Source organism: Palaemon carinicauda, chromosome 1 (assembly GCF_036898095.1).
Source record: "Palaemon carinicauda isolate YSFRI2023 chromosome 1, ASM3689809v2, whole genome shotgun sequence".
Lineage (NCBI taxonomy): Eukaryota > Metazoa > Arthropoda > Malacostraca > Decapoda > Palaemonidae > Palaemon > Palaemon carinicauda.
The window spans coordinates 253,140,307-253,161,703 of NC_090725.1; the positions used below are offsets into that span (position 1 = coordinate 253,140,307).

The 21,397-nt window shown below is 44.3% G+C and overlaps 1 protein-coding gene across 4 annotated transcripts in view; it reads right to left on the reverse strand.

Annotated features, from left to right (window-relative positions):
- bchs (WD repeat and FYVE domain containing 3 bchs) overlaps nucleotides 1-21,397 on the reverse strand; it is a 748,678-nt gene that overhangs the window by 477,691 nt on the left and 249,590 nt on the right. For all 4 annotated transcript variants that reach the window (XM_068389148.1, XM_068389155.1, XM_068389143.1 and 1 more), the window contains exon 22: nucleotides 10,312-10,713. In XM_068389148.1, the coding sequence (XP_068245249.1) occupies nucleotides 10,312-10,713 (402 nt within the window). The remainder of the gene's footprint in view (nucleotides 1-10,311; nucleotides 10,714-21,397) is intronic.

Here is a 21,397-nt window from a genome sequence, read left to right on the forward strand (position 1 = left end):
CCTTAGACTCTTCACTTTGCCTGGGAGACCCCTGTGGATGACTATCGCAGATGACGCGACCTCCGTACCGCGACTGTAGCGGGTTGTCTCTTCTAGAGGAGGAAGCGTAGTGTCTCCAGGCATGAAGCCGAAGCGACGCCCCGGTTCGGGAGAGATGTCGCAGTGTGGTTGCTTGAGTAGTCTGCGCCGTGGGAGAAGCTCTCCCGGGAGTTCCGTCAGGGGAAGCAGAGGGTCCAGAAACCGTTCTGCACATAGTCCCAGTGGAGCTCTCCCATTGAAAGGTTGACAGACAACCTGGTTTTGTTGAGACCCATTGTCCGCAGACAAAAAGGAGGGAAGACGCAGGCGTCGAAGTTGTCCCACCATCACCGGAATGCATCTTGCCAGAGTCTCGGGGTCTGAGACTGGGGGGAAAACTAGCGGAAGCTTGAGGTTCCAAGCTGTCGCGATCAGGTCCCCCAGACCAGCACTTGCTGGTTACCCAAGGTCAAAGACCCCTAGGTACACTCTCTCTATGAGGCTCTGCTCGGATAGTCTGAGAGAAACATTCCCCTGCCTGGAATGAGAGAGCCGATGGTGGAATTGAGAGAATCTCAATCATCCCGATATCTCTACTGCAAGATGTGAAGGTGTGAAAATGCGTCCCCTGCTGGTTAGCATGAAGTCGACACGCAACGGGGCGACTTGGCAGGAGCGGTAGGATCTGAAGAGGGGCCAGACTAAGGCCCTTAAGCCTGCCTGAATGATGGAGAGGTATCCTTCAGGTCTTGACCATAGGCCTGGACCGGAACATGCCCCCCCCCCCCCCTTTCCTTTGACGAGTCCGAGAACCGCATCAAGAATGTGGGGAAAGGACGAGAATATCCACTACCATCAAGAGGCTCCATAGGTCAACACCCATTGCAGGTTTAATAGTTCCGCTGGTCCCATAGGGCCAGGGAGTCCGGTTAAACATTGCCTGAAGCCACCGGAACTTGGATCGCCCCACATGGAACTTATCCTGAGGCGACCGTTCGGACTATAAACGGGTCAATGAGGAAAGAAGAACTAGGAAACGTTCCAAGGTAGGGCTGAAAACTCTGCTTGACTGAGAACAGGTACTGCGACTCTCCTCAGTCTTGCCACGGTGAACCGAAAGGAAGGCTCGGAGGATGTGGTAACAGAATCAGGCGTCCCCAGGTGGTCACCCATCCAAGTACCGACGTTGCTTAACCTCGCTGGACGGACGAGAAGCGGGGTTTCCAACGTGGTAAGGCGGTTGACTCAATATCATGGCCAGATACTCCAGATGTTGAGGCAGAGGAAGAGAAGGCTCCAAGCAAAATACCATGAGCCCACACTCATGGTCAGCATTCGGAAGCTTTTCCCGGCGCTGAAGAAGGTCGAAACCCGAGCCTACCGGAGTTGACCAGCCCTCCAAACAGCAGAGGAGGCGGAAGTCTGCACCTGAGCGGCCAAGAGGAAGGCAGGGAGAGTTCTCTGGGGAAACAAACCTGCTATGCCACGGCGGGATAGCCACACTGCATCATAAGCAGGAATACTTGCAGTTTAGGCTGAATTCGACGAGCACCCTGGAAGATGGATGGAATGGAAACTGAAAGTACCCGTCCTTCCGATCCAGGGTTAAAGGAGTCCTGTCGCCTCGTTACCAGTCTGATCGATTCTGCTGGTCTACGCTGGCCGAAGTTTGTTCGACAAACTTGATCAGGGCTGAGAGGTCGACTATGGACATCCCCTCTCAGATCCTTCCTTACAAGAAAGGATCGACTGAGGGGGCCGGGGGTGAAGCCGTCGATGATCCTAAGGAAGACCTTCGCCTAAGGTATGGATCATTCTGCCCAACCGGGCAACTCTGCTGATGCTATGGCATAGAGGTTCAGAGACACTGAATTCGCTGACAGAGACGGCAGGCGCGATATCCTTGGCTACTCACAGAGATTGTGCGGGAATGGGCATCGGGAAGCTGTCATTCGGATGAGTAACCTTAAGCATCCTCCCAGCGAAAAAAACCTGCAATCCTAGAGTTCGTGAACTCCTTTTAGGACTATGCCCCCCCGGGGGAGTCTCCCGTGCCATCTGTTCCTGACAGGAGGAAACTGCAATTGGACACCTTGTCCCAGTTGTCGTAGCCGATAACTTAGGCCGACGTGGTTGAAAGAAAAGGGAGCTGGAGCCCTGCAGAGTCTGGAAGAAAGCGCCTTGGAGGAGTGAAACCGGAAGTCGATTTACTCCGCACAGCAGATGTTTAAGTCTCTGTCCTTGGGCAAAGACAAAACTCTTCTCAAGGATGGAAGGGTGTCTGAGGTCGTTGACCTCCACAGATGAGACACCCGAAGGAAGCCTTCAGTCAGTGCGTCCAGATGGTACAACATCGAGCTTGTCCGCAAGTAGATACTTAACGACGAAAGGCCAAGGTGCCTGAGCTCGAGAGGAGGAAAGTACCCTTGATCTTCCTGTAGCTTCCTTGAACCAAACCTCGGGCCGTAACCGAGGAGGGAAAGAACCTGGTAAGGTCCCAGAGGAAGAGGTAAGCAGTCACCCCTTGTCCGATGGAGAAATCTTCAACGGAAAGCCCCCCCGCCAAAAATCCTTCCAGGGCGGGAGAAGGAGAGAGTACTCGTGCAGGAGAGGGGACCCTCGGGACCGACCTCTTGGGAACCAACTTCGCCCTGGGGGAAGTCACCACGAAGTCCACTCCTCTCTTTCTCTTCAGCGTAGGAGAGACAGCCGCTGGTTTGTTACCCTGGCCGGTGAGTGCTGGTTTCATAAACCTCATTAACGCCCGTGCCAGCGGATCAAACCATGTCTGCTGCTCCAAGGACACAGAGTCCGAAATCCTCGCTAAGGTGAAAGGGATCGGGCGATCCTTTGGAGAGGACACGACGGTTCCTGCCTGAAAAGAAGGTGGGAAGAATGCTGTACTGACCTGTCTTCGTCCTGCACTACCAACCTGTGCTTGGATGGAGGTGATCCCGAGTGCCGCCTAGGAGCACGCGTCCCTGCTGCTACCACCGGCTGTGGAATTCGCCGCGAACTATGGTCGCGCGAGGGCGAACGGTCGCGCAAAGGCGAATGGTCGCGCGGGCGCACAGGCGAGCGGTCGCGCGGGCGCGCAGGCGAGCGGTCGCGAGGGCGCGCAGGCGAGCGATCGCGCGGGCGCGCAGGCGAGCGATCGCGCGGGCGCGCAGGCGAGCGATCGCGCGGGCGCGCAGGCGAGCGATCGCGCGGGCGCGCAGGCGAATGGGCGTGACGGCGAGGGATCGTGCTGCCGCGTAGGTGAAGAAGATCGCTGGCGGTAAGCGATGGCGAGCAGCATGTGTAGGTGAATGATCGCGTGATAGGGTGCGATGGTGATCAGCATCCGCAAGAGGGCGAGCGTTCAGGGTTGTGCGATGAGGAGCAGCATGCGTAAGCGGGCAATCGTGCAGGGTTGTGCGATGGCGAGCAGCATGCGCAGGTGAATGATCGCGTGAAAGGGTGCGATGGTGATCAGCATCCGCAAGAGGGCGATCGTTCAGGGTTGTGCGATGAGGAGCAGCATGCGTAAGCGGGCAATCGTTCAGGGTTGTGCGATGGCGAGCAGCATGCGCAGGTGAATGATCGCGTGAAAGGGTGCGATGGTGATCAGCATCCGCAAGAGGGCGATCGTTCAGGGTTGTGCGATGAGGAGCAGCATGCGTAAGCGGGCAATCGTTCAGGGTTGTGCGATGGCGAGCAGCATGCGCAGGTGAATGATCGCGTGAAAGGGTGCGATGGTGATCAGCATCCGCAAGAGGGCGATCGTTCAGGGTTGTGCGATGAGGAGCAGCATACGTAAGCGGGCAATCGTTCAGGGTTGTGCGATGGCGAGCAGCATGCGCAGGTGAATGATCGCGTGAAAGGGTGCGATGGTGATCAGCATCCGCAGTTGAGGGTCGCGCGATGGCGATCAGCATCCGCAGTTGAGGGTCGCGCGATGGCGATCAGCATCCGCAGTTGAGGGTCGCGCGATGGCGATCAGCATCCGCAGTTGAGGGTCGCGCGATGGCGATCAGCATCCGCAGTTGAGGGTCGCGCGATGGCGATCAGCATCCGCAGTTGAGGGTCGCGCGATGGCGATCAGCATCCGCAGTTGAGGGTCGCGCGATGGCGATCAGCATCCGCAGTTGAGGGTCGCGCGATGGCGATCAGCATCCGCAGTTGAGCTAGTAGCTGGCGAACCATGTTCCTTCAGAAGTGTTGGAGAACGTTGGCGTGCCAGCTGTAACACACGTGGGCGATCCGGAGATCGCTGGCGAGCTGATGATCGCTGACGAGCTGACGATCGCTGACGAGCTGACGATCGCTGGCGAGCTGACGATCGCTGGCGAGCTGACGATCGCTGACGAGCTGATGATCGCTGACGAGCTGATGATCGCTGACGAGCTGATGATCGCTGACGAGCAGAAGGCTACGCGTGGAAGCCTGCGCAAAGAAGAAGAGTCCTTGACCCCGACCTGAACCGAAGTTCTAGATCGCGAGGGCGAACGTGGGCGCACAGGGCACGTAACAGGAACCGCAGGGAAGATCATCTTGAAAGCGCTGACGAACAGGAGAGCGCTGACGAACAGAAGGGCGCGCAGGGAAACCCTGACACGCAAGGGAAGAACCCCCGTGGGGGCAACCCTTTGCCCCGAAGGGATCGTTGTCCGCCGGGAGACTGATGTCCGTCGGAAGACCGCTGTCCGTCGGGAAGACCGCTGTCCGTCGGGAAGACCGTTGTCCGTCGGGAAGACCGTTGCCCGTCGGAAGACGAGATTAGACTGCTGTCCATCTGCACCAAGACGGAAGATCGAGAAAAAGAAGTTGTAGGCTGCAAACGGAGATTCAAAAAGGCGCCTCAAGCACCCTTATAGGGAGATGAGAGGCCCTTACGACGAGGCGGACGGAGGGCCTTACGGCGAGGGAGGCCAACAGCAACAGAAGAAACCTCCGAAGAGGAGTCTCTATGAGTGTACTCTCTCGCGAACGAAAGAGAAACACTTCGTGGAAGAGACTGGTCAGCCAGTGACCTAAAAGGGGCAATCCTCCGAAGAGGAGCTCCTGCAGTTGCCCAGCCCCTTGAGCGAAACTGCAGGTGCGACCGCTCAGCACCAAGAGCATAGTCGCACGAAAAAAAGGCAAGAGAAGAACCCCCCAAAAGAGGAAAAGCTCAAGCCTGGACAGGAAAAAACTTCCCTCGGAAGGAAAGTTATCCGCCCAAGGAGGCAAGCCTCCTGACTGTTCTAAAATGAACTGGAGAGCTGTCCGTCGACACGGGAGTACTACCAGTAGAAGGAGACACGCCCCTGACGACAATACAAGGGGGGAGGCAGCAACAGCCGAATCCCCAGGACTCAACCAGACAGCTCACACCGTTGCTATATTACAGAAACGAACTAGATCGGTAACTGTAAAAAAATAAAACAAATAATATTAGTACACATTCATTCCCCCGGGAAGGCTCCGAAGAGGAATCCCGAGGAAAAGGAACAAGAATTACACAACAGGCACGTGCCCTCACAACCACTTACACTCGCGGAAGGAGAGCTGTAACCAAAACAGAATTATAACAATTATAATTATGTAACTATGTAATTATGTAATTTAAAAATGAATGAACACTAAAGAAAAAACGAAAACCCGAAAGGAATCGTTCTACAAGCTGAAAAATTAACAACTACAATTAGATTCATAAACTAATTGAGACAAAATGTACGGCGTAGCAACCCCACCCACACGGGAAGGAAGCTACAAGGGCGTAGTAAAACATAGTAAAAGGGTGAACGACCTCAAGAGAGAGAGAGAGAGAAAGACCGAAGTCAAACTCGATCGCAACCCATAAAATTAGGCCGTGGTGGCCTAACTGCCGAGGCCTCCACGTAGATATCGTACACTACACACACACATCTGAAAAGGAAACTTACTTATTTCTATACTCAAATATATATACAAACATGAAAACATGTTTACATATATATTGAGTAAAAGAAAAGTAAGCGATTAAGTAAAGACAAAACAGACAATGGCTGCCAAGCGAGGACCAAGACAGAGACGTCTGTCACAGTCCGAGCCAAAAGTGAAAGTGAGTATTCACCTGTGTGTGAGGGGGAGGAGGGGTAGCTAGCTACCACTCCCCTACCCCCCCGCTAACTAGCGCGGGGGTAATACACCCTCGTTAAATTCTAATGGCTCGCCATTTCAGCTACGCTAAAAGTAATAACCCTTTGTAAATAGCGTGGTTTGTATTTCGGTTACGGAACAAATTGAGGTTGACGACGGACTAGGCAGGGTTGATCAGCTCATTTGAATGTAAACCATGCATAAAATTATAATTCGCTATGATTCTAATTATAATACGATATCAAAATGTGAATATTACATTCATTTTTTTTGGATAAAGTTATGGGGAACACCAGGGAGAGAGAAGGGCGAAATAATAATATGACAAAGAGACGAGATAGGTGGGGGTAGCCAAGTTCCTTCTCCTTGCAAATTTCTTCCGCCACATCTACGCTAATTCAAATAAATTAGCGAAATCAATGAATTTGGAAAATGCGAGAAGGAATGAAAAATAGGAATGGGAATATGTGGAATGAGGGATAAGAAAGAGGTTTAGAATGATTAATAAGATGAAAATGATCAATGAAGGCTAGAAAAGAGAAGATGAATGAAATCGTGAAAAATAATGAGAATCAAAAGAGTTGGAAAGATACGTTGTAGATGTGTGTGGGAGAGCAAAGTAAATGTACAAAAGGGATTTGGGAAGAAATTGGAAAAAGGATTAAGGATGTAATAATAAGTGAAGGACATTAATAATGTGAAGCAGATATCATACTAACATGCATGATTGGTTATATCAGTGAGGTAATTCTGTGGAAGTGAATGGTCCTATCAGTGGGATAATATCGTGAAAATGAATATAGGCTGATACCGGACTACGCAGAATTGATCAGCTGATTCGAATGTAAACAATGCAGAAGATTATAATTCTCTATGTTTTTAATTATAAATACGATACTAAAATGTGAATATTACATCCAATATTATTGGATACAGTTAAGCTGTAATTTTTTACCACCATAAATGGAAACACATTACAGAGAGAGCTAGGACCAGCTGGGTGTAGAGATAGGTAGTGGCGCGCACCGCTCCCAGTGTAAAGGAATGCGGGCTATTTGAAATCATGGCCCAGCTTGAATTTTATAGCCGTTTTTATGAGAATTTTTATTTAATAGGTATTGCATATTTCTTGGCCATCCCAATGCTGTTGCCAACTATTAGATATCAAATTCTTAATGTTGGGTAAACACTCATAACAAAGAATTTTTTTTCCTGGCCCGCGAAAAACCAAAACCGCGAAGCAAGAAACCGCGATTAACAAGGTCTGACTGTACAGGGTCGTAGCTCCAGAGCTTTTCGGGGTGGCACCAGAGTCACAGGAACAGACTTTACAGCCTTTTAAGTTGGGGGTTACCACTAGGAACATAACAGGAGTCACTAACACTGGGGATACGAACACGCTTTTGACTAGTTACGTCAGCAAGGGAGACACTGGCACTCGGGACACCAGGGGAGAGGTAGCCTTAGCTACCAGCTCCCTCGACAAAGTCATAGAAGGCTTACCTAAAAGACCTAAGGAGGCCCAAGCCTTCCTTACTAGGTCAAGCTAGTCATCAGCGGTCTGCATGGAAACGAGAAAAGAGCTGCCAGCCTCCAATGGGGTGCGGCAAAGACTTGGGGAACCTCACATGCTGCCAGAACCTGATAAGCCCAAAGACAGTGCAGAAGCGGCAATAGCAGATGAACTCAATGAGCAGTCAGAAGAAACAAAAGACTTCTTCAGTGTCTTCTTGGGCATTGTCAAGACAGACTCCTGAGGTTTAACTCTCTTCCTTCTCATCAAGGCACATGCCTGCTACTGCTTGGAGGCCACAATCTACACTCTGCACATAAGATGATTGTGAACAATCCGGCCCCCTTCAAAAAGCAGTGTGTGGGTCTACACCTAGTTTACATATATACCAGTGTAAAACGTCTACCCTTTCCTCGTACTGTACTTGTTACAGTCCTAACCAAAGTATCAATCTTCCGACAAGTGGAGGGGTGGGGCTCCTCTCCCCTACTCACCACCTGTTGTCAACTACCTTATGATTTCAACAGCTGTTTCAGCCTGCGCTAAAAACATATGCCTATTAAAAGGAAAAAGGGTTTGTAAAAGTGTAGGAACAAAAATTTATTCTATCCAAGGGAGATGAAAATAAGTCTACAAATAAAACCTACTGATACTCCTTTAGAACTCTTATCAATTAATAACTTCCCAAACTTGATACATTCTGCAAAACTCGAATTATCATCAGTGATTTTATTTGTGAGGTCTTCCTTGTACATAGTTTGACATGTAGGCTACTGAGCTTTCTTTCCTCTTGAGTCTAATGTTTTGCCTGATTATTTTTCTGGTCCAGGTTCTTAACTGTGCTTTTTTCCACAAATTGTTAACCTATAATGACCATTTCCTGCTACTCAAAAATAACTTTTATATAAGAGACCAACTATTCATCTCTCTACTCTCAATCTTTGAGATTTATATTTACTTTCTAGCCTCTGGACGCAATAACTTTCAAAAAATTAATTTGTATTAGTGTTCCTAATATGCTCCAGCCATCTCAGTATTTTAAAGTCAAAACACTATAAAAAATCTCTTCTACTTACTTTTGAAGTGAAATGGCTTTCACACAAACCAGATATACAACATTATATTGAGAAATAGTTTCTTTTTACTCAATCAAAAAATTCCATAAGACATGAATTAACCTGTTAAGCGTCACCCACGTGATAAACCGTTCACCACGATCTACTCGGTACTGCCTTCAACTGCATATTCCGTTCATGACTTTAATTGCCTTTTTCAAGCCGTCAGTCTCGTGATATTACGTTTACTCGTATAGTAAGTATAGGATCACCACTTGGCAACACTCTAAGCATATGGGGGCTGTAAATAGAAACTTATATGACGTCTGGCAACTATTTTTCTGAAGGTAGCTTGATGTTAGAAAACTGGTTTCCTATCAGTGCGCTTCGGGCGTTCATGCGGAAGTGGTTGTTTGTTGTTCCTTTTGTAATGAACGGTCTAAAGAGGAAGGTTATTTCTTTAGATGAAATAAATGATATTCTTCTTGAGGATTTTGGTAATGATAACCTGTTTGATAATGAGAGCACTAGTTCTGAATCCTCCAGTGATGAGTATATTGAAGAAAAAAAAGTTTTCTTTTGAAGTCGAAAGCAAAAATGACTTCTCATTACCGAATGACTGGACAACGAGATTTCACAAAACTATATAGGAAAGGAAACGCCGAGAGAGAGAGAGAGAGAGAGAGAGAGAGAGAGAGAGAGAGAGAGAGAGAGAGAGAGAGAGAGAGAGAGAGGGTGAATAAAGTGGATAAATAATGTACAAATGTATGACGAACATATTTGAAAATTATACAGGAAACGATATGGAGAGAGAGAGAGAGAGAGAGAGAGAGAGAGAGAGGAGAGAGAGAGAGAGAGAGAGAGAGAGAGAGAGAGAGAGTGAATAAAGTGGATAAATAATGTACAAATGTATGACGAACATATTTGAAAATTATACAGGAAACGATATGGAGAGAGAGAGAGAGAGAGAGAGAGAGAGAGAGAGAGAGAGAGAGAGAGAGAGAGAGAGAGAGAAAGAGAGAGGAGAAAGAGAAAGAAAGAAAGAGAGAGAGAGAGAGAGAGAGAGAGAGAGAGAGAGAGAGAGAGAGAGAGAGAGAGAGAGAGAGAGGGGGAGACTTATCCCTTTACTTTTGTTGCTTATCCCGGCGTAAGATCTACGATTGAAGATAAAAAGAACCCATTAGAATATTCAGTATCATGTAGCTATTTGAAATGAAATAATAGTAGTATTAATTGTTTTTTTTACTCTACTATTAAATTAATATCCCTACTTTTAACTATAAATACGAATTATAAGCATAAAGAGATGATATTAACTTTGAAAAATTATCATTAGTGAAATGACCGCTCAGGGCAAAAAAAGCGTGGCGGTATGTTAGCGGCAACCTGGTCCAGGGGGGACGCTTAACAGGTTAAAAGTTATATCCTACTAAAACTTATTATATATTCAACTGATATGGTTGAAAAAATAAATTATGTCTGTAGAAATTAACCTATAATGTCAATTTGTAAACACAAAAGAAATAAAGTAAAAACCTGATTAATGCACCAATTATTCTAGAGGCCTTATATGTATGGTAAAGGAAAGTATTACAATCTGCCTTTCCTGTCTGCGCATAATACCTGGAATCTGGGCAGCTTGAAGACAGCCTGTGTAGTGTGGTCCCAGCTGATGTAGCTGACTAATCATCTGCTGCTGCAAGACATCTTCCACAAGTAAACAACTACCTTGTTTCCAAACAAGTCTAGAATGTCTCCGGTATGCAGGTGGTGTTCCTACATAAGCATATACAGATGAGGCAATTGTCAAATTTGCTGCACCTCCACCTGGGTTCTGCAAGATATAATGCAGTTTCTTCTGTGTAACAATCTTTCCATCAATGTAAATGCAGAGTGAAGAATTCTTCAGTACAGACCGACTTAAAGATACAGTGAGGTGATGCCACTGACCCTCTGTCAACAAATCAGGGCACCAAACTCGGCAGCCAAAATCTCCAACAACCTCTGGTTCCCATTCAGTAACAGCTGAAAAAGAACAATAGTAAAATTATGCAGTAAAATTAATAGAAAAAATGTTATTTTGATAATAAAATAAATTTTTGAATATACTTACCCGGTGATTATAATAGCTGCAACTCTGTTGCTCGACAGAAAAACTCTACGGAAAAATTCGCCAGCGATCGCTACACAGGTAGGGGGTGTACTCAACAGCGCCATCTGTCGTTCAGATACCCAGTACTCATTGTAAACAAAGAACTCAATTTTCTCCTTGGTCCACTGCGTCTCTATTGGGGAGGAAGGGAGGGTCCTTTAATTTATAATCACCGGGTAAGTATATTCAAAAATTTATTTTATTATCAAAATAATATTTTTCAATATTTAACTTAGCCGGTGATTATAATAGCTGATTCACACCCAGGGGGGTGGGTAGAGACCAGCAAAATATGTTTACATCATATGAGCTAAGAATTTTTATTTCATTTTAGAAGTTATCAAAATAACAAAAACAAAATAAATAGGTACCTGGTAAGGAAGTCGACTTGAACAATTACTCTGCCTTTTTAAGTACGTCTTCCTTACGGAGCCTCGCGATCCTCTTAGGATGCTGAGCGACCCCTAGGATCTGAAGTATGAAGGGTTGCAACCCATACAACAGGACCTCATCAAAACCTCTAATCTAGGCGCTTCTCAAGAAATGACTTTGACCACCCGCCAAATCAACCAGGATGCGAAAGGCTTCTTAGCCTTCCGGACAACCCAAAAACAACAATAAAAACATTTCAAGAGAAAGATTAAAAAGGTTATGGAATTAGGGAATTGTAGTGGTTGAGCCCTCACCCACTACTGCACTCGCTGCTACGAATGGTCCCAGAGTGTAGCAGTTCTCGTAAAGAGACTGGACATCCTTAAGATAAAAAGACGCGAACACTGACTTGCTTCTCCAATAGGTTGCGTCCATTATACTTCGCAGAGATCTATTTTGTTTAAAGGCCACGGAAGTTGTGACAGCTCTAACTTCGTGTGTCCTTACCTTCAGCAAAGCTTGGTCTTCCTCATTCAGATGGGAATGAGCTTCTCGTATTAACAGTCTGATAAAATAGGATAAAGCATTCTTTGACATAGGCAAAGATGGTTTCTTAACTGAACACCATAAAGCTTCAGACGGGCCTCGTAAAGGTTTAGTTTGTTTTAAAAAGAACTTAAGAGCTCTTACAGGGCATAAGACTCTTTCTAGTTCATTTCCAACCATATACGATAAGCTTGGAATATCGAACGATTTTGGCCAAGGTCGAGAAGGCAGCTCGTTTTTGGCTAGAAAACCAAGTTGTAGAGAACATGTAGCCGTTTCAGATGAGAATCCGATGTTCTTGCTGAAGGCATGAATCTCACTGACTCTTTTAGCTGTGGCTAAGCATACCAGGAAAAGAGTCTTTAAGGTGAGATCTTTCAGGGAGACTGATTGTAGCGGCTCGAACCTGTCTGACATAAGGAATCTTAGTACCACGTCTAAATTCCAACCAGGTGTAACCAAACGACGCTCCTTCGTGGTCTCAAAAGACTTAAGGAGGTCCTGTAGATCTTTATTGTTGGAAAGATCTAAGCCTCTGTGACGGAAGACTGATGCCAACATGCTTCTGTAACCCTTGATAGTGGGAGCTGAAAGAGATCGTTCTTTCCTCAGATATAAGAGGAAGTCAGCTATATGAGTTACAGAGGTACTGGTCGAGGATACGGATACTGACTTGCACCAGTTTCGGAAGATTTCCCACTTCGATTGGTAGACTCTAAGGGTGGATGTTCTCCTTGCTCTAGCAATCGCTCTGGCTGCCTCCTTCGAAAAGCCTCTAGCTCTCGAGAGTCTTTCGATAGTCTGAAGGCAGTCAGACGAAGAGCGTGGAGGCCTTGGTGTACCTTCTTTACGTGTGGCTGACGTAGAAGGTCCACCCTTAGGGGAAGTGTTCTGGGAACGTCTACTAGCCATCGAAGTACCTCGGTGAACCATTCTCTCGCGGGCCAGAGGGGAGCAACTAGCGTCAACCTTGTCCCTTCGTGAGAGGCGAACTTCTGCAGTACCTTGTTGACAATCTTGAACGGAGGGAATGCATATAGATCTAGATGTGACCAATCTAGGAGAAAGGCATCTATATGAACTGCTGCTGGGTCCGGGATTGGTGAGCAAAATATTGGGAGCCTCTTGGTCATCGAGGTTGCGAAGAGATCTATGGTTGGCTGGCCCCAGGTGGCCCAAAGTCTCTTACATACATCCTTGTGGAGGGTCCATTCTGTTGGAATTATTTGTCCCTTCCGACTGAGACAATCTGCCATGACATTCAAGTTGCCTTGGATGAACCTCGTTACTAGTGATATGTTTAGACCTTTTGACCAGGTGAGGAGGTCCCTTGCGATCTCGTACAACGTCAGAGAGTAGGTCCCTCCTTGCTTGGAGATGTACGCCAAAGCCGTGGTGTTGTCCGAGTTCACCTCCACCACTTTGCCTTGAAGGAGAGACCTGAAGCTTTTCCAGGCCAGACGTACTGCCAGTAGCTCCTTGCAGTTGATATGCATTGTCCTTTGACTCGAGTTCCATATTCCCGAGCATTCCCGACCGTCTAATGTCGCACCCCAGCCTACGTCCGATGCGTCCGAGAAGAGAACGTGGTTGGGAGTCTGAACAGCCAGGGGAAGACCCTCTCTTAGGTTGATATTGTCCTTTCACCAAGTCAGACAAGACTTTATCTTTTCGGAAACCGGGATCGAGACCGCTTCTAGCGTCTTGTCCTTTTTCCAGTGAAAAGCTAGATGGTATTGAAGAGGACAGAGGTGTAGTCTTCCTAGTGACACAAATTGTTCCACGGATGACAGCGTCCCTACCAGACTCATCCACAGCCTGACTGAGCAGCGTTCCTTCTTCAGCATCTTCTGGATGGATAGCAGGGCTTGATCTTTTCTGGGGGCTGATCGTCTTGTTGTTCAGCAACGTCCTCATCAGAGGGTTCCTCATCCGAAAACTGATGAGGAAACGGCAACGGAGTGGGCAATGTCTGACTCGCTGAGTCCGGTCGCACTAGTGGATGCGTGACGGAGCCGGACGCAATATCATGGAACTGCTGCACAGTCTGTGAACTGTCAACAACCATGGGTGCGCGAGGAAGCACAGCGTCAACCCGAGACTGTCTAGACCGTCTGGGTTGTGCAGTCAACACCCTACCGGGTTGCTGAGGTTGACGCACTGCGTCAAAACAAGTCACCTCTGCTGGTTGTTGAACGTCCTGAACGTCAACAACCACCTCCGAGCGTCGCTTAACGTCAACGTGCGGCTGGCAACCCACACTGGGTCGCATCGGTGGAGGAACCACCTCAACTGGCAGACGCGAGTAGGTTACCTCAGCGTCAACAGGGCGCACAACCGACCGGTTGGAAGGTTGTTGGCCAGAAGGTTCGGTAGCAACCTTCTCCGCATTTAAGTCCTCTATCAAGGACGCAAGCTTGGACTGCATGTCTTGCAGCAAAGCCCATTTAGGGTCTACGGGAGCAGGTGTGGCAACAGACGGGGTTAGCGACTGAGGCGGAACCGTTTACCATCCCTGAAAGCCTTGTTATGCGTGACATAATTGTACAGCAAAACTTCAAAGGCTCGAAAACAGTTGTGAAGTTGACCTGTAAACAACTTGGAGCGTCTCCTGGCTAGGCGCCAGGGAGAGTCTACCAGAATTGAGAAGTCTATCTGGGCAGAGGCATGAACTCCCAAGCCGAGAACTTCTCTCGTGTCATATCAGACTCTCGCTCTATAAACCAGTTTAAAAGAAGGGAAAGCAAAGGCTGTATCCCCCAAACTCCTCCTGGCGAAAAACCAGTCGCCTAGCCAACGTAACGCTCTCTAGGAGAGCGAGAGAGCACTAGCTTAAAAACAACGGCTTCGAAGTAGCTAGGCCTAGTGTAAGTTCTGACGTTTAGGCGAACGAGGAGCAGCAGTTACAAAAAGATCCGGACGAAGATCCTTAAAAAAATCATCATGATTTAATTAAAGTCCATAGGAGGCTAAGCAGCTTTAGGCTCCTCTCCATCTGACAGAGTCCTCAAGGGAATATCAGTAGGAGGGAGAACAGCAACTTCCTCATCTACAGGAACCTTGTCCGATAAAAGCTGAGTCTCAAGCAAGGGAGAGACCTACCGTGGTGGCAATGCTTTACAAGCAGAGTCCACACTCAATGGTGCATTAGTAGCGGACCAGAACGCAACGTCATGTAACTGCTTGACAGTCTGTGAACTGTCAACAACTGAACTGTCAATCACAACAGGTGCGTGAGGACGCACAGCGTCCACTCGAGACTGCTTTGACTGCCTAGACTGAGCAGTCAAAACGACTCTAGAATGCGGAGGTTGACGCACAGCGTCAAAACAAGTCAACTCCGATTGTTAGTGAACGTCTTGAACGTCAACAGGAGCATCAGCAAGTGGCCTAACGTCCAAATGCGGCTGAAAAACCACACGAGACCGCATCGAGTGTGGTTCTAAACAACCTGACTGACGTGACTAAGCTACGCCAACGTCAACAGTAAGCACAAAGGAACGTTAGGTTGGCTGAAAGCCAGGATATCGATGAGATAAACGGCTAGACTCAACGGACTAATCGGTAGAATAGTCTTCCATAAGGGAGGCAAGCATATACTGCATGTCTTGCCATACAACCCATTAAGGATCAACGGAAATGGTTGTGGTAAGAGATGAGGGTAACGTCTGTGACCGCAACACTTTGCCTACAAAAAAAGACTCTCGGAGTCTGTGTTACGCTTTTGTTAGGCGGCGAGCAGTTATCCGATGACTGCAAAGGGTCAGAGCTGTCCTAATGGTTGTAACCAGGACGCTGGACCTGTCCTGAAAGGACTGACTTTCGCTTAAGGGCTTCGAAACCTTGTGACAGGTTTCTTATGCGAAAAGCCTTCGGATGACGAGGAGAAACAACGTCTCTCTCGTCTTATGGTAAGGGAGATCTTGGTAAGATACACCCGATACCATAGAGGGAAAAACGTCTGTTCGTTGGTCAAGGCCTCTCGAACCCATAAGTCGTTTGACATTACTTCTCCCCTGGGCTTGGGAGCATGTAAGAGGTCCCGGACTAGGTGAACGACAGGCACGAACAGACGAACCCTCGGACGCAACACTGTAACACTTTGCGCCTCGGACGCAACACTGTAACACTTTGCGCATATCACTTTATCACTTCGATTTTCTGTTTTGCACTTATTTCTACCTGAAACACGCAATACTACCCTTCATTAAAAGGTAGTAATTGCGAAATCAGTCGTATAATGCAAGCTCATTAATACCAGCAAAAAACAGAAAACATATTTTAAGATAAAAAAAATCAGTGGCTGGGAAAGAGACTAAACACTAGTTCATATAACTACGTTTTCAATCTCTCACCGCACATAGCCTGGGGACGAGAATAAAAACCTAAAAACGTTTTATCCTTCCTCCCCGTACAGCGACTAGGGACGCGAGTAACACGAGAACAACGTTACCCGCTTGAACGGAACGTTTTCTCTCCTCTCTCCCTCCGTCTCTATTTCTCTCTCTCTTTCTCTCTTGATTTCGCACCTAAGAGAAGAGCCCAATCATATTTCGTCAAAAAAACATGTTATTTGACTAAAGGAAAAAACTGAAAGGTTTTTCAATAAAAAGTTCCTTTAAATTAGAATTTAGAACATTTAAGCTAAGAAAGAATGAACAAAACGTCAGAATCGATTTACTCTTACTGCAAAGTGAAACCGTGATACACTCTCTCTCTATCGTAACGATAGAGCGCATGTTGAACGTCCTGAACGTCAACAACTGCGTAGCATAAAAAAACTAAACGTTAGTTCATCTTTGAAAACAGTACGAAGACTATCAAAGAAATTCTTTCATAAAATATTACATTTAAAAAGTTTTAAATCCTTAGCTCTTTAAAAGCTAATTACGATATAAAGGGCTCAACGTTGATTAACTTCGGTTTCCAAGTTAGGACCGCCTACTCTCAGGAAAGGTCTATATAAACAAAACATTAAAATTTATTTTTATATGTTTATAATAAATGGAAAGTTAATCGAAGAGGCCTAATAAAGGCGGAGAGATATAAAATATATAGAGGAAAATCTATAACGTGATAAGAATTACTAAAAGCCTAAACACACTTCCGTCTAAGGGAAGGGTCGGCCATTTAAAAGTGAAAGAAAGTCCATACTCTCTTTGTCACCATATTTAAATCTATCCAAAACGAGTTCAAGATTTAAGATGAAGATAAAACACCTGCATAGCGAAAGCTCAAAACTAGAATAAAGTACTTCACCAATTAGTTGTGAAAAAACTCCAGTTTAGCAACAGCGAATAAGAGCGTCTTGTCGATAGCTCGACAGAGAGAAAATTGAGTTCTTTGTTTACAATGAGTACTGGGTATCTGAACGACAGATGGCGCTGTTGAGTACACCCCCTACCTGTGTAGCGATCGCTGGCGAATTTTTCCGTAGAGTTTTTCTGTCGAGCAACAGAGTTGCAGCTATTATAATCACCGGCTAAGTTAAATATTGAAAAATTTGTAATAAAGAAAATAAATCTTTCCGTAATGAAGTTTGAAAATGAAAACTGGAATAAAAAGTAGTGGTAGAAGACCCTTGGTATATACAAATACATTTTACCACAAAAAAAAATAAATTACATTAAAATAAAATTTAAATAGTTAATTACAAACTGATTTTAAAATAAAATTCTTCCATAATACAAACATCTATCAAATGTTACATCTCTAACAAAGTACTGTACAATAATTCTTAAATGTTTCAATAACACAGTCATCTTTTGCTCATCAACACTTTGCCCAGAAACACACACATCTGAGTAAGAGCTATTATTCATAAGTACCCAGACCTAACAAGAAAAGTACAAATATGAGCAGACCTATAGGAATTACAGTTGGAGTCTCCAGTATTTTGCATAATACAACTGTATGATTTTGCTGAGCTGGCATTAGTGCTTGAAGGTTTTATAGAAGTAACATTCCAGATTGTCTAGGGGCCTACAGGGTTTCTAGAGAGGGCATTAGCATCTTACAGGGGTTTTCCCAGAGGGGTTCATTCATATCTTGCAGTACTGCAGGTGGTCAAAAAAAAAAAAAAAAAAAAATCTGAGGTACCAGTGGTCAAGTATTCTGTCCACAGTATTAAGGGACAGGGCAAGACACTGTCCTGTAGGAGATGGCATAGTCTGTATTGAAAGGTACTTGCAGATGTTGCAATATCCTCTGTAAAGTATAATAGACCTTCTCCTATGCTCTGTTGGCTTCTCAATCAGCTAGGCTCCCAGTACAATAATTTTCACTGTAAATTAGCAGTACAAAAACTAAAGCGATAGGTTTCCATAAAGTACGTCTTGATAACTCCCTTTTGGGCATGGTATAATATCTTTTCAGAGAGATGCACTGTAGTTATTCTTACATAGGTGTTTAGGCATCCGCAAACTGGGAATTAATTCCTTAATGGCTCATTCTTCAGCGTGGTACATAAAGTTTATATACAGTAGTCTCAGTAATATATTTTGGTGACTTACGAGCTGTTTTGGCTGCATGGGGCCACATCATTTTATCACTTACCCAAGATTTGCCTTATTGCTTTGTTGATTTTCTTTATAGGAAATGTTGGTGTGATCTAGTACTTTACTGGCTGCTTGCCAAGTGGGATAGTGCAAGATTGCTCATCAAAACAAAGCATCGATAACTCACCACTTATAATGAACAAGCACAAATTCTTTTTGGACATTTGGCTCCAGCTATTTCAATGTATCACAATAGAGAATCATAATTTTCTTGTGCTGCAGTTTTAGTTTCAACTTGAACGTTGTCTCACCAACCATTAACCAAATTATTTGGCACTAAAGCTCCAGGACCTTATTTTTGACATTTTACTTAACAAATCTTACCACAAAAATGTACAACATGGGCCTTTATAAAATTTATTACCATATAAACAAATAAATCTCCTCTCCATTGTTATAGAGTATGTTACATATTTTATAAAATTTTCATATACCTAAATAATGTAAGAAGAATATTATTTTATTATCTTCAATAAACAACTGGTAGCAACTTCCTGCATCAGTACCCATCTATTTAGAAATTATGTTACTACCTGTTTATTATCATAAGACTAATTTCAATACTTGCATGATAGATTGCATCAAGTGACATCAAAGTATACTTATGTATATCCCTAAATACAAAAAGATGTTCCTCCAATGACGAGGTCACTGATAAAAGAAAGACCAACTCTTACCAGCTACATTCTTATCCATTTCTCCCAACCTAAGTGTTTCCATAACCTGTTCAGCTCCTTTATAGATGTAACTAACTTTCCCATTAAAGCTAAATATCACAGCCCTTATATCTCTGGTTAGTATATCATTCATTACATCTTGCAGTTTTGTAAAATGGATATTTCACTTACTCATTAACAGCTTTTTTAAAGTGTCTAACAAGCTAAATTCCTCAAGTTTACTCATCAGCATTTTATCTTACCTATTTGTATGTTTCCATCACTTATATTTTCCATTCTGCAAAAGATGTTGAAGCTCTCTTATCGTGTTATAAGGTAAGGTTATCTTCTCCCATGCCATCAATTATTTCACTTATCAACTGAGTAATAAATTTCTGTTTGGAGTAGTACTCCTGTCCATCTCCCCGCATCTGGTTTCTTTCATTGCCAAGACATTCAGTAAATTTCTCATATTCCGGTTAGAAATTCTGACATTGGTTTTAATATTAATATTCTTGTTGATTATTAGCAGTCTCACATGCTCTGGGCTTTGGATTATTGTACTTCAATTATTCATACTGGTTTCATTAGAATCCATGGATGATTTGACACCTCAATACTTGAGTAAAGTAGCTGCCTCCTGTTGTTGTTGTTGTTGTTGTTGTTGTTGTTGTTGTTGTTGTTAGCTAGATTAAAACCCTATTTGGAAAAGCAGCATGCTATAAGCTGAAGGGCTCCAAAAGGGAATATAGGCCAGTGAGGAAAGTAAATAAGGAAATAAACTACAAGAATGAACAATTAAAATAAAATATTTTAAGATCAGTAACAACATTAAAATAAATCTGTCATATATAAACTATAAAAACTTAAAACAAACAAGAGGAAGAGAAATAAGATAGAATAGTGTGCCCAAGTGTACCCTCATGCAAGAGAACTCTACCCTAAGACAGTGGAAGACCATGGTACAGAGGCTGACTACCCAAGACTAGAGAACAATAGTTTGATTTTGGAGTGCCCTTCTCCTAAAAGAGCTGCTCATCATAGCTAAAGAGTCTCTTCTACCCTTGCCAAGAGGAAAGTAACCACTGAACAAATTACAATGCAGTAGTTAACTCTTTGAAAGAAGAAGAACTGTTTGGTAATCTCAGTGTTGTCAGTTGTATGAGGAAAGAGGAGAATGTGGAAAGAATAGGTCAGAGTATTTGGTCTATGTGTGGATAAAGGAGAAATGAGCAGTAACCAGAGAGAGATCCAATGTTGTACTGCCTGGCCAGGTGGCTGGTGCCATGGCCAAAATGTAATGTAATGCTTGTAAAAAAAAAATTATTTTCCTTTGTTGCCAAAATATCTTTTTGTACACATCTTAAAGGTCATCTATCTCCTGGCTAAAACAATTTTTGTCCATGAACCAGTTTTATTTTCAAGTCTATATCTCCTTAGGAAGTTACATAGCATGGTTTAAGTTTCTCCTCTACCCTGGGTAAGGTAAGAAAAACTAACAATCACAAGTGGTGTAGAGTATTTAGTGTTATAAGACATATATACAAACAGAGCAAAATGTGTAATGAATATGTCGTACGAGAGAGAGAGAGAGAGAGAGAGAGAGAGAGAGAGAGAGAGAATGTAGAAGTTGAATTTATATCATTACTGTAATGTTGTTAGTTTTACAAGATAAACAGAAAGCCTGTTTTGAAAAATAAACCGCTATAAGCTCAAGGGCTCCAACAGTGAGAGCAAATGTATTGAACAGAATATAGAAGTAAAGAATAAAGTATGAACTAAATAAAATAAGCAAATCAGAATAAATACTGTGTAGTATTGAGCTTTATGAAAGAAAAACCAAGACTTGTATAATTAACATAGTTCTATATAGTTATTGGTATAATTTAACATGATCTGAATTTAAAAGATAATCAGAATAATGAAAATTCTTCATACAACATAAACAATGAGCAAACTAAACGATAGTGTCAGAGATTAATATCCAGGTCATGGATAAGGAACTTGATAAACCACAAGTTTGTGTTGGACTAATTAATATGGGATTCAAATGCTGAAGATTGAACAGTATAAAAATTACTCCAAAGGTGGCAGAATAAAAGAATTAAATCATTTCCTCAGGAATCTTGAAAGACTTTCTCAATTTATCAATTGTTTGTGCATTTAAAGAAAATACAAAAGTTATTCTATAACCAAGAATCACACATAGTATTTCAAATGAGCTGTATGTGGTTAAAGAAATTGTTTCAGTAAAATTATCTGAGGAAAGAGGCCCCTATGCCCTGGACTTACTAACTTTCATACTCTTATTTTTGGTTTAACTTTGTCCTCATCATTTGTGCTATGCACTAATTTTACCTAGATCTCTGTTAGGAGACTCGGCCATCATGGGTCTACATTCAGGAGATAGGATTGATGCAAAAAAG